The 13752-nt window shown below is 35.3% G+C and overlaps 1 protein-coding gene across 1 annotated transcript; it reads right to left on the bottom strand.

Annotated features, from left to right (window-relative positions):
• Positions 1-10905: 10905 nt before the first annotated feature.
• LOC111700245 (protein Tob1) lies at positions 10906-12905 on the bottom strand. Its single transcript, XM_023471118.1, has one exon. The coding sequence runs from the start codon at positions 12606-12608 to the stop codon at positions 11319-11321; it is 1290 nt and encodes a 429-aa protein (XP_023326886.1). The 5' UTR covers positions 12609-12905; the 3' UTR covers positions 10906-11318.
• Positions 12906-13752: the final 847 nt, after the last annotated feature.

Genomic DNA, 13752 nt, shown 5'->3' with positions numbered 1-13752 from the left:
GATCGTCATCTCTCGCAATCCTTTGGAATTCTTCTCAATTAAATTTAGGGATCAAGCATTGATCCTCAAATTTTAAAGCGCCCACGTTGGAAATCCACTGTGATTTTGCTCGGATCATGCAACTTTCACAATTTAAAGGACCCACATTAGATATCGAGATCAAGTATTCAACATTAACGATATTATATAAAAAAGTTCCTATCTCTCTGGTCAGATTCTAAAATTGTCAAATGGCACATTTTCATTGTTTCAAAGATTTTCAAACATTGAAAAGTTTATGACCCCAATTCAATATACAACTCTTTTTTAACCAATTATTTTGAACACATGACCTTTCTAACCAAAGGAACTTTATGCAATCTGAAAGACATTTGATATTTTTAATCATTTACAATACTATACATGCGAGTAAAGGAAATTTTACTTAAACTATGGGTTCAAAAGACCAATTTTACATACAAAACATCCAGGGCGTAGCGAGGTTTAATTTGGAGGCAAAATTGGTCAAGGAAATCGGCCAGGAATTTTTTTAATTTCCTGGAATTTTCCCGGAAATGCCGAGTCCATTAGCGCCTGATCCAATTTTTGATATGTGTTTGGTGTCTATTCTGAACCAATAGAAATCTATCTTTCTATCTATCTCATCATCCAATTAGAGATGAATCCTTATATCGGCGCTATAACAGTAAATGGAAATATTTACTTATACTGAAACTATATTGTTTTTTTTTTGTCTGGTCAGATAAAAATGCGATAATTTTTCAAGAAAACTTCACAGAGCGGGTCGTTATTTTACTTAATTGACCAAGCAACGTTAATTAACCGTCCCGCTATTGGGGGAATCATATAGGTTCAGTAATGTTAGTCAAACGAAGGTAAAAAGGAGGTGCCATAAAAGCCAAAGTTTCAAATATTTAAGTTTTCCATCATCAGGTTGCATCGATTCAGGGGTTGAAAGAAAATTAGTTCCTTTCTGTAAAAAAAAGTAAAAAGTACAAATCTTCTGAAAGAAAATAATAATATTTCTAATTAGGAAAACTTTTTACTAATTCTAGACATTATACTATATAATATATAAATATATAATAATAAGTATTATTACGTGCCTCGTCTAATTTCCTAGGAAATGTAAGGTTTGAAAAGGAAAGCTGAATCCAAACTCTTCCAACTACGTTTTGCCATTTAAGAAACGATAAGGGGAACTTTATACAAACAGGGGGGGATTTTTAAAAATTTAAATTTTGCGTTTAAAATTGCATAATCTGATTTTATTTTTTTTTATAGAAAATGTTTTTTTTTTGAAAATCCGTGAATTATAGATTGTAGTGTACAGTGCTAGTAGATGATGGTTCACCATGCAATCAACTTGCTGGGACATTTATTCATTCATTCATTCATCATTCTATAAAAGTCCATCCAACCATTGAAAATTCATCCTAATAGGACTGTCTAAGTAATTATTTTATTGGCCCATCATTAAGAGAGTTGCATTACCATTCACAAGGATACTCTGGACACCTTTCAAGGGGGTGACAGCCTGACAGGCAAAGTATGGTAGTTGACCTGTGTTTGGTGTTTCTAAAATTTTAAAAACTACTGTCTGAAAAATCGATAAAATTAAAATAATATTTTCATAATTTCTGTTTTTCGACGTTGCATATTGGTGTATTCTCGTATTTCTTATAATTCCTATTATGAAAAAAATTGTATTCGTTATTGATAATTGTCTGAGATGTCCCAAGGGACATTAGGAAACTTAACATCCCGCTAATGGGGTAATAATGTTGGTCAAACAGGGGTATAAAAATCCTTAGGGGCATTCTATAAAAAAGGAGCAAGGAAAAACGACCTTAATTATTCTACTGTTTTCTAATTACAACTATACAGTACTATCATAACAAACAAAACAATCTTGTAAAAAACAATTATCCTAATATTGGAATTTTGTTTTCCCCTCTACAGAGCATTACCTAGGTAATCTTGCAGTGCAAACTTTTAAAGTATTTACTTAGATTTGAAATTTATAAATGTTCTTTAATAGTTTAAATAAAAGAATTTACCTTAATAATGGTATTTTCTTTTATTTTTAAACTAATAGTACTTTAAATATTCTTAAAAAAAAAAAAAAAATAAGCAAAAAAAAAGAAGCAATACCAGGATATCTTTGGCATCCTTTCTCGAATATATGGATGATGGGGTTGTAAATATATGTCTTAAAGGGAGTGACCGGCAATGTATGGTAGTTTAACTGAGAATGAAGTATTGTAGAGTAATTTTTTAGGACTCAATTGAGACCTATGAAACGTTTTTACGGTGCATATTTGTTCAACAAGAGCGCAAATTTAATTTTTAAAATCCTCATAGATTTTCCATTTTGGAGGGATGATTTTGAGCATCGATTGTTTTTAAATTATTCAATGATGACCACAAAAAATGTAACAAAACATCGACAGTAAACTAATAAATTGTTTAGGAACAGATTGAGAAAATAAAGATTAACTCTTATCATCGAAAATAACTAATTTTATTTAGTTATTAGTTTCTTTAATGTCTCCTCATTGTTCACAAACATTTTCTGTAGATTTCCTTCAATTTTTTATGACAAGACGACATTGGAAGAACTTAAAGAAATCTGCGACAAATTTGTAAAGATTAAGAAATTCAATATAATAATGAAAAGGAAATAATTGATTTTAACATTGATTTATTGACAAATTTCTATTGAGAAATATGTTCCTAAACGTCTAATAAGTTAACTTTAGAATTCTTGTTGCATTTTTCGTCATTGTTATTGAATAATTTTTTAAAAACCGATTCTCAAAACCATCTCTCCAGAGTGGACAATGAAGGAGGATTTTAATTAGCGCTCTTGCGGAACAAAAAGAACCGAAAAAACGTCTGATACGTCTCAAATGAATCCTAAAAAATTACCTCTTCAATGCTGCAATTATCAGTTCAACTACCTTACATTGCCAGTCACTCCCTTTATAGAACCATTTGAAAATACGTTGAATTCTCCTTTAATAATTTTTCAAATATTAAAAAACATGCATAATTTAAAATTGCAAGGTCTGGCCTGAATATTGAATAGTGCATGAAGAATGCCTTAAACAAACATGTAACTAGCCGTAAATAATTTATAAGGCAGAACTATCTATGTAATCAAGAAAGTAAATATCCCAAGCCAAATTCATTAAATTAGAAATTAAACTTAACAAAGGGAAAAATAGATTGGCCTCCATTTTTAAATTAAATTAAATTAGAAATAAGTTTTACTCTGAAATGATAATGCATAATTTTCAGAAGAAAAATGATCAATTAAAATGTTGAAACACTTGGTTTTTCTTCTTCTTCTAGTCCCTTTGTCTTGCCACGCTGAGAATACAACACAGGTTCAATAATAATATTAATAATAATAATAATAATAATAATAAATCCTCTACCTTCAAACACCAGTTCTCCGCATAATCCAGAAATTCATTGACTTCATCACAGTACTCATAACTTACTCCAGGAAATTTCACATACTTCTGCAAAGATTTCTATATGTTCCCTACTGCTGAATGTACAGCTGGAACATCAACAGTTTTGTACTTCTTCACCAAGGATATATCCACAGGACTCATCCCTAAATCTGCAACTACAATCTGCTGGAGTTGTTTTCTAGCTCGTTCAATACTTTTCTTCACAAGATCCCTTTCTCTGGTATGGGATTCAAAAGATCTGGAATCCATCTCCTGTACTCTTGGCTCGTTCAGTATGTTTTGCATGGAGTTATTCACTATCTGATCAGACAAATCCACTACCAATCCTCTCAATCCCTCTGTCACATGCTTGCTAGAATCCAACGAGTCTCTGATCTCATCAAGCTCCTCTCTCATCCTGTTCTTAGCTAGACCTGGAGAACTATAAGCAATCACTTCTTGGATAGAATTAACCAGCTCTGCGGGAACCTCCGTATGTACTTGAGTAGAAATATGTACAAACCAATCCTGGATCATCTCCACCTTCTCATCCAACTTAGTATCCAGTTTGTGCACACTAGCCTCCAGCCTGATAAACCTCTGATCCTCCTGATCCAGTCTCTCCCAAATCTTGGAATTGCTGTTCTCCAAGATCCCAACCTTGTCCTGTAACTCCAAATACATGGCTTCCGCTCCATGCACTGCTGTGGATAATTTCTTCATCCCACTGATGAGGTTGTTAATCTTCTCCTCAACAATACTCTGGCATTGCTTCATCAATCTCACCCACTGACCCTGTTGATTATCAGCTGTCAATCCTTCTGCAGATAATCTTGATATTACTTCTTCTAAAGATCCGTTCAGATCCAGATCTAAAGCTCTCCGGGTAGTTACTCCTTCAGGTTGCAAAATTCTGGGAGTGTTTAGGCTAGGCAGGACAGAGTCCGATCGAACAGACCCTAACCCACCCATTCCTGTACTTCTAGGACGGATCCCATCAGGTTGCGGATCAACATCTAGCCTTGGGTTGGAGAGAACGATCCCTGGTTGAACATGACTCGCAGACCCCTCAATCCTGTTCATAGAGTCGTGCGTCTGTAAACCATGCAATGTATTTAGCTTAGTAGATCCAAGTCCTGATGTTACAGGTCTCGGTCCTACCACTGCTCCACTACTCCTGGATTCAATCAGAGCTTCTCCTCCCCTGTAGATAGGTGCAGACACAACACTGTATGGTGATGACCTCTGTATAGGTTCCTCATTATGGAACACGTAATCCAAAACACAACTTCTCATCATTATCTCCTGATCTCTTTCACCACCAGCCTCCTGAACTGGTACTCCTTCATCCTGCTGGGGGTGTACTCCTGAGTAGTCCTTGGATATCTGCCAGGCTCTCTTCTGGATCCCGTTCAACCTATCCTTAAGATTCCCCAGTTCTCCCACCAATACTAAATCCCCCTTAGTTACTAAAACCTCTGAGACTTTCAGCTCAATGTTCCCCAAAAATGTCCTATGATTAGCCTCAATAACATTCATCGCCTGTGGAACAGAGCATGCCAATTCCCCCCACTTAATTATATCATCTCTAAGTCGGGACAAATCATCTCTAAGTTTTACATCAATAGCGTTTGAAGCAGTCCGCGATCTAGTGCGTACCCTTGATTCAAACCGCGTCCCCCTGCTGCTCTCAATGTTATCATCAATAAACCCCGTAACATTAATCTGAGGAGTAGACGCATATCTATTGGAATCAATAATCTCAAATCGGTTAGATCTTGCGGCTTCAGGTAAATTTAAGGTACTGCTCAGTCTATCCCCCTCCCCCTCTGACGTAGACCTTCTCCTCCCTGCGCCCCGCATGGCAAATTAGGAAATGAGCTCAAATAAATTTCACCACACTTAAACACGTTCCCCCATAAATTTCCAATCTGGCATTTATAGAATATTAAGTAGGTTAAATTAAGCCCAAATCCAACAATTTATCGCCCTATCACATCAGGTTACCAAGATATGTAGGGATTATCAAGTTAATCTCAAATAATAGAGTTATCCCGCTCAGTCATTTAACATATTTTTCCGAACTGGCAAATATATCAAGGATGAGAGATAGATCAATAAATTAGACTCAATTAATTGTTATCCATGATCAACAACATTCAGGATTTATCAATTAATCTCAAAGCAGAGTTATTCTCCTCACTCACTTAATATATTTTTCCTATCTGGCAAATACACTAACAGTGAGAGAATAGCTCAATAAATTAAATCTCTTGGTATAGTCCAGTGTTCGTCCCTTCAAGATATTGACCAAGAAGGTACTGACGGTGGATCATAAATCTCAGGTAAACTGCTTTCATCCAATCATCCAATTATGAACATTCCATCAACATTCAATTTCATAACTTAGACTTTGTTCACTCGGTCCTTCACTATATTTTTCCAATTTGGCCAATATACTGACAATGAGAAACAAATCCAGTTTATAAATTCAACTAGACGTCCCGCCTCAATTTACTAGATATAAAATCTAATAAATGATAAGAGTTAGGACTAATGAAGGATCTCAGTTTAATAAAGCTTCCTTGTAAGCTCGTTCCTACGTCAGTCCGCATATTTTCCAATTCAGGCAATATAGCGGCAACGAGAAACTTTTTGCTCAATCTCAATTAGTTAACCGGTTGCGATTGAATGTTTCGCTACTTAGCGAATTCCCTAAAGACCTAATGAAATCTTTATAAGTACCGAGTGGTATTTCTCTGGACAGGATTGTAAGCCTTCCTTCTCTCAACGCTCTCCATGACAAAGGATAATAATAAGGTTCCGAACGTTTATTTCTCCGAGTCTTCAATCTAAATAATCTTTTATAAGCCCACAGAAAAAGCATTGAGTGATAAATCATACAAACACAGCAATAAATCAACTCAGGCATTAAAAAACTGTGGAATGGAACCAATACATATAAATATAAAGCATAATTACCGCAGTGATCCTAGAATTTCACACGGTTTAATAATAGACGATCTTTACATGAAAAACAAATATATACTAAGGTAGAATCTGCCCGCTTCCACGCAGAAAACTTGCGCATGCGTAGTCGGTCTGGAAACAGCTTCTAAAACTAGTTTTTACAATACGTTCAGTACAGATCCTCAGGGAGAACTCAGGGATTCACAGGGGCATCACATAGACTTTATGAGCGCAGCATGGCTCGCGTAACAATTGTATTGTATTGTATTGCATTGTATTGTATTGTAATGTATTGTATTGTATTGTATTGCATAGTCTTATATTGTAATGTATTGTATTGTATTGTATTGTATTGTATTGTATTGTATTGTATTGTATTGTATTGTATTGTATTGTATTGTATTGTATTGTATTGTATTGTATTGTATTTTGTATTGTATTGTATTGTATTGTTGTATTGTATTGTATTGTATTGTATTGTATTGTATTGTATTGTATTGTATGTAACCAAATAACTTTGTTTTCTCTCTTACGTGTGCATAAAATCAAAAAAGGGGAGCTACGTGGTCACCAAGTCCTACCAGTAATGACGCGAAAATTTAACCTGTTCCATCTGGTTAGTGGAGCGTGTCGTTAATAAAATAAAAGAAATGTATGATGCACAATGGAACCCTTTAAAGCTTTGTATTTTACAGATCGAATGAGATATCCATATTTTTACCTTGAAAACTGATTTTTTTCAATCATTTAAAAAAAACTGTAGGATAATAATATTTTTTAGAGTAAGAAGATGGCTGATGCTCAAGTTATATAATTTCAAGAGATGTTAGATACTTTCCTAGAGGATTTTTCCCAAGAGTATTTTCTCAAGTGGCAACTTCCCAAATGTGCAATTTCCCAAGCGGCAACTTCCCAAGTCTGTAAAAGCTGGGGCAATCGTCCCCCAGCCTGTTCTAGCCACAGTGCTCGGCCCCAATAGTCCATCCTAGCCGCAGCCCTCGGCCTCCATTGCACCCTGCGGCGCCTCAGAGGGCCTATAAGCCTAACCTTTGGGAAGTTGCCGTTTGCGAAATTGCACATCTGGGAAGTTGCCACATGAGAAAATACTCTTGGGAAAAATCCTCTGGGAAAGTATCTAACATCTCTTGAAATTATATAACTTGAGCATCAGCCATCTTCCCACTCTAAAAAATATTATTATCCTGCAGTTTTTTTTAAATGATAAAAATAATCAGTTTTCAAGGTAAAAATGTGGATATCTCATTCGATCTGTAAAGTACAAATGTGCAATTTCCCGAGCAGAAACTTCTCAAGTCTGACCTAGCCGGGGCAATCGTCCCCCAGCCTGTTCTAGCCACAGTGCTCGGCCCCAATAGTCCATCCTAGCCGCAGCCCTCGGCCTCCATTGCACCCTGCGGCGCCTCAGAGAGCCTATAAACCTAACCTTTAGGAAGTTGCCGTTTGGTAAATTGCACATCTGGGAAGTTGCCACTTGAGAAAAATCCTTTTGAAAAGTACCTATAACACCATTTCAAGATACTATTAAAACCACTTTGTTTATAATAAAATCAAATACAAATCAGATTTCTCGAATTTTATAAAAGAAGTAAGCAAAAAGCTTGCAAAATCTAGATTTATTTGAAGTTGGAAGATTAGAAAGTGCAAAATGTTGCTCAATATCCGCAAAACTGCATAAAAGTATGTTTAACAATGCAAACAATTTGCCCCGAACTCTTTTACTTTAAAGAGAACACAATAGATTTGTTTCACACGTGGGTGCATTATCAGGATAAGAAAGGGAAACAATTTGTTTTTAGTAATTATCTTAAGGGACTCTAGAAGTTTGACCTTTCGTTGCTATATTGGCAATGTTGGATTGACAATTTGAGTGCTGGTAAACTACAGTGTAGAGTTTCCACTCAATGTTTAGCCAAAAAAAAAGGATATCAAAGGTTTAAAGCAGGCAGTTTAGTATTTTACGGTCACTTCAATTTACGCCTACAGTCATTTTAAGCAGATTTTTTTTGGGTGCAACAAAAATAACTAATTCGTAAATTTTAGCGGAGTACTTGACAACAAAAATTTATTTGTAAATCAAGAAAAGTTAAAGATCAGTTATTTTTAAACGAATATTTTGTTGTTATAATTTTGATATGCAGAAATATATTCTTCCCCCCCCCCCCGCCTACTGCACCTTATAGTCTAAACCAAAGAATTCCTTTTTAAAAAAAGTTAAACCTATAAATAGTATATACTTCAAGTTTGTCGATTTTAACCTTGGTTTTAGAGATATAAAAAAAGAACTAAAGAATACTAAATATATTTTTAAATTTAGAATCTTCGAAAAATACTCTTTCTCTAAAATAAATATAAAAATCACCAGTAAAAATGTTTTATAAAATGATGGTTTATTCAATTATATTTTATATTAAATATACATAAAACATTAACGAATAAGATACAAAATTTTCAAAAGTGTTATTCTTTCTTTACTCATCAAACATTTTAGGATGTTTAAAAATGTCACGATGTGACGATTAATCACTCCAATTATACATACACTACAAAAGTAAAAATATATATTGGTATCCTCTTGTTGGTAAAAAAGCTTAACAAATGCTTCAATATCGCCGCCCGCCGACGGTTTGAGGCGGGCCTGGAAAAATCCGCAAAAATATTTGTCCTGAAAATCCGCAAAAGAAGTCCTGAAAATCTGGAGAAAAATGGCCAGACTTTTGCCGCACAATCATTCTTTACTTTGCTCTTGGATGAAAAATAAACAGGATTTTGCAGATTTTACATTTTGAGGATTTTTGCATTAAATGATACTGTATACAATATTAAGATAACAATGAGAAGGATTAGAATCAGTAAACTTTATATATTTATAAACAATTTTTATATTGCTAAACTTTTAAAGGTAAAAAAAATATCTAACGTTTAATAAAAATCACACTTTTTTTCTGTGCATTCAATCATGTAATTGTTTTTAAAAAAGAGTGGAAGTAGGAGTAAAAAAACGTATTCAAAATGGTTAAATCCGATAAAGTTAAATTGGAATGGAAAAGGGGGGAAGGGTTGGTAATAGGTATAAAAATAAAATCTAAATAAAAGTCTAAAGAAATTTAACAGCTATAAATAAATACTATTACGAAACGAAAGACTGTATATAAATTACACGGTTTTAAGCCACCTTCAATTTCTTTAGTTCAAAATTCAGTTGTCTTTCGTATAAACAAATTTAGTTAAGAAGACTTGTCAATTTTTCATTCAAATTAAATCCCCCGTCACCTTTTCAAAACTTAACTTATTTATATGAAGACTATTGAATTTGAAGAGCTCTGAAGTCGTGGACTATGTTTAATTTGGAAAAGTCGAGAACTGAAAAAACTATTCATTCAAAGAAAGGGTCAATTGTTAAAACATTTTTGAAGAAAAAAAACATTTCAATTAAAGTTTAGGATTCAGAAGAAAAAAATTTAACAAGCTTTGTTTTTAGGTAAAATTCTAAAAAGTGCTAAAATTTTGTTTATACCGTGGACTCACCCCTTAGAATATTTTCAAAACAAAAAAACTAAAAATTTTAAAATCCGTCAGAATTAAACAGGATGCGTTGAGCTGTCCTTCCGACGAAAATTATGAAAAAGAAAAAACATGAAAGGTATTTTCTTAAACTAAGATAACCTAGCTTGTTACCAAATATAAGAAAAAAGAGCTTTTAACAGAAAATATATTGATAAACTGCATGAAACGACAAGCATTCAAAGGAAAAAATTAGTATTTAAAGCAGCATAAAAATATTTGGCAGATTATTCATGTAGCTGAAATAGGAAATTATATTTTATCCAACCCTTGCTTTAAATACAAGTTAAAACTGTGTTATATAAATCCCCTGAATGTTAGGGAAAAGATATAAATTTAACCTTTTCATTCATGCTTTCCCGACTGCCTAAATATAGCCAAACCTGCTTGTAAAAAACTATTAAATATTTACCGCTTTGGAAAAGTGAACAACGCATCCAAACAGAAAAAGAAATGTTAGAAAACCCTAAAATTGGTTGAACCTTATTATTCGCCTTATTTGATTTTGGGATTTACAACTTTGACATCAACATTTGAAAATTTAAACAACATTGAAACCTCCACGATGTACACAGTACACATTACAAATATCAAAACATTAATGAATGGGAAAAACTAGAAACTCCAACGAAAAAAAAAACACCGGAAATCAGTTTTAAAAAATGGCTTAATTAGAGCCTCAAGATGTTGACTTTAACTGAATTTTTTAGAGAAAAAAATGATCTTTGGTAACAAAAAAAATCGAATCCTAAACTTAAAAAACAAGTTGGGCATGAAAATTTATGAATAATTGATGAATTTCAAAGGATGGAAAACAATACGACAACCTTAAACATTTACAAAATATAAATATAGATTAGAAAAACATACAAAATAATTTTTTTTCTTGATAGTTCTAGTTTTAAATTTTATGTTATCTTATGAAAATTTAAATCTATTGATTGACTACTGAACTGTTTCTATGTAAATGTGAGTTATATAATGTGCTTTTCTGCATATTTCCTTAGATTTTAAATGTGAAATAAAGCTAGAAATGTGTAGAGTATCTAGAGTATTTTTTAGATTAGTAATATAAAATATCATTCTGGACAGAAATGAGATTGCCCCGGAGAAATCAAGGCAAATGAAGGAGAGCTTCTCCTGCCAGCCTCAAATATTATAGAACATGTTAAATATTTTCTGACATTCAGACACTAGATATCATGATCCAATTGCGGTGAAAGGATTGGACTACAGGAAAGTTCCACTACACAAATGTTACTTTAGTGAAGGTTGACTGATTAACCTGGACTATCGGATTCTCTAGTTTGCGACCAGGACCCTCTGGCTGAACCCCTCGTTAGCGGAGGGCGGGGTGGGCAGGGAGTCAGTAACGGACACCATACTTTTTGTGGATGAAGATCTTGAATCTGGTCCCAAGCCCTGATCCTGATTGGCATTGAATCCAAGGGGTGTAGAGCTGGATATCCAATCTTCAAACCCTGAGAGCTGTCCACCAGGCTTCTGTACAGTGCCCGTAGAGCATAGGATATCCTGAAGGAAGGCATTTGTCTCTGTCTCGTTGTCCCAATCTGAGAACAAGTTAGAGTAGTCTGACAAGTTAAGACCGGGTGTTGGAGATGGGTTCAAGTTGTTTGAACCTGGTGTTGGAGAGAGCTGGTTCTGGTTGTATAATCCTCCCATCCCGAAATTGAAATCATTAGAATTGATTCCTCCACTTGGACTAGTCAAAGACTTGGGGGAATTGTTAAAGTTGAAATTGGAGTTTGTTGAGTTACTTCCTGAATAAAACCCATTCTGCCCATAGAATTTATCCTGGAAACCATTAGTAGGAGGTGCAGGGCTCTGGTGACCCGGAGCTACATATTGCCCTTGAACCTGCTGCTGTTGGATAGACTTCTGAAGTGCTCGTTGTTTGATGTAGTTGGAGAACTCAGTTGGGGACATTCTATTAGGCTTCTTGCTGTTTGTCTTCAGCTTGGTGCTCCCAAATTTGGTTTGAGCAAAAGAAGCAGCGGTGTAGACAACTGGCGGTTGACGTGGTTGGAAAGGATTCTGGGGATAGTTTACAACTGGTGGAGATGATGTTGCAATGATCGGAGGTGAAACAGGCCCACTGAGTGGAGAAGACCCTCCATAACTGCTTTGTGAAAGACTTAGGCCATTCAGAGATGCTGCAAGGGTATCAAATGACAGGAAGCTACGGACCTCTGGATTTATATCTTCTAAGTTCAATGCGCTATCCTTCTCACTGTACAGGATTTTTACAGAACCTTTCTCTCCCATCCTGTAGCTGACTTCTCCAGGGTCAATCCACACAGCAAGATCAGCAGGAAGATTTTCAATTATGTCACTCAAAGGATTTCCACTTTCAGCTGCAGCTCTATTAAGCACAGGATCAGCAGGATCAGTGATTTTTAGGCACCTGTAAGCTGATCCTTTAAAAGGTTTGTCTGGGTACCAGTGACCCTGAAACTTCTCCTTAAGCGCATTCTCAAGTTCTTCTCCGAATAAATTTACTCGTCTCCTTGGAAGCTTGTTGTAAAGGAAGGAGATGACAAACTTCAGTGCAACCTGTACCTCTGTATGCATACTGCTGAGTATTCAGTTATTGCAGAGTATTAACTTATGTCAGCTCTCTTTCCCAGCCCTGAGTTTGAGTATTTTCCCGTCTCTTGAATTTGTACTACAAGCCCAGGCTTGTTCTATCACAATTAGTTGTTGGGTCACTTGTAACTCAGCGCTCTCCAGATTTCAGTCTTATCCAGTTTCATGACAAAGTGCTGTTGGGCCTGCACTAGTACTCTGGGTGCTCGGACTGCATTGTAGATATCGATAGAATGCTCTGATATATGACCAGCCTCCTCCTTGGTCAGGAGCGTACTCGGATAGCAGACCTCCAGTCAAAGTCAGCTGAGCGGCCTCGAGAGAGGACGGAGGCCAGCCAGGCCTTGGCAGAGAGAGGGGGAGGGGAAACCAGGGGGAATCTTAACAACAAAGTTGTCAGGAAGGCCTGAACAGGCCTCAATGTCAAAATAAAAATATTCTTTTTATTTAATCACTAAATCTTGAAAACCCGTACAAATGTATTATAAAACTTTTTAAGATAAAATTTTTTATTATATTTATCCCTTTGGTCCCCTGTCTTGAAAACTAGTAGAACACAGATTATAATATATTAAAGATATTTAATTTCAATTTGAGGTGGCAAGGCATTGATGCAGTAAAGCCTTTTCTCAAGGTCAAGATCATAATATTTTCTAGATTTGGAGACTTATAATGGAGGCCTACCCACACGTGCGCAACGTGACTGCCCTGTAGAAAATGTTTTCAAATCTTATGACGTTAAAGTATTTTTTTAAAAGCTTTGCCAAGATGTTTTTACGTTCTCACAGCTATACACAGTTCTATTACATACATCACGCTATCTGATATATTTTAAATATTTAGGTAGGTAGGTAGGTCGGTAGGTAGGTAGGTAGGTCGGTAGGTAGGTAGGTAGGCAGGTAGTTAGGTAGGTAGGTAGGTAGGTAGGTAAGTAGGTAGGTAGGTAGGTAAGTAGGTAGGTAGGTAGATAGATAGGTAAGTAAGTAGGAAGTTAGTAAGTAGGTAGGTAGGTAGGTTGTTAGGTAAGTAATTAAGTAGATAGGTAAGTAAGTAGGTAGGTAAATAAGTAGGTATGTAGGTAGGTGGGGGGAAGGTAGGTTAGTAGGTAAGTAGGCAGTTAGGTAGGTAG

The sequence above is a fragment of the Eurytemora carolleeae genome, unplaced genomic scaffold (assembly GCF_000591075.1).
Source record: "Eurytemora carolleeae unplaced genomic scaffold, Eaff_2.0 scaffold86, whole genome shotgun sequence".
Classification (NCBI taxonomy): Eukaryota; Metazoa; Arthropoda; class Copepoda; order Calanoida; family Temoridae; genus Eurytemora; species Eurytemora carolleeae.
The sequence above is the reverse complement of the archived record's forward strand: the minus strand, read 5'-3'. Positions and strand labels throughout refer to the sequence as shown.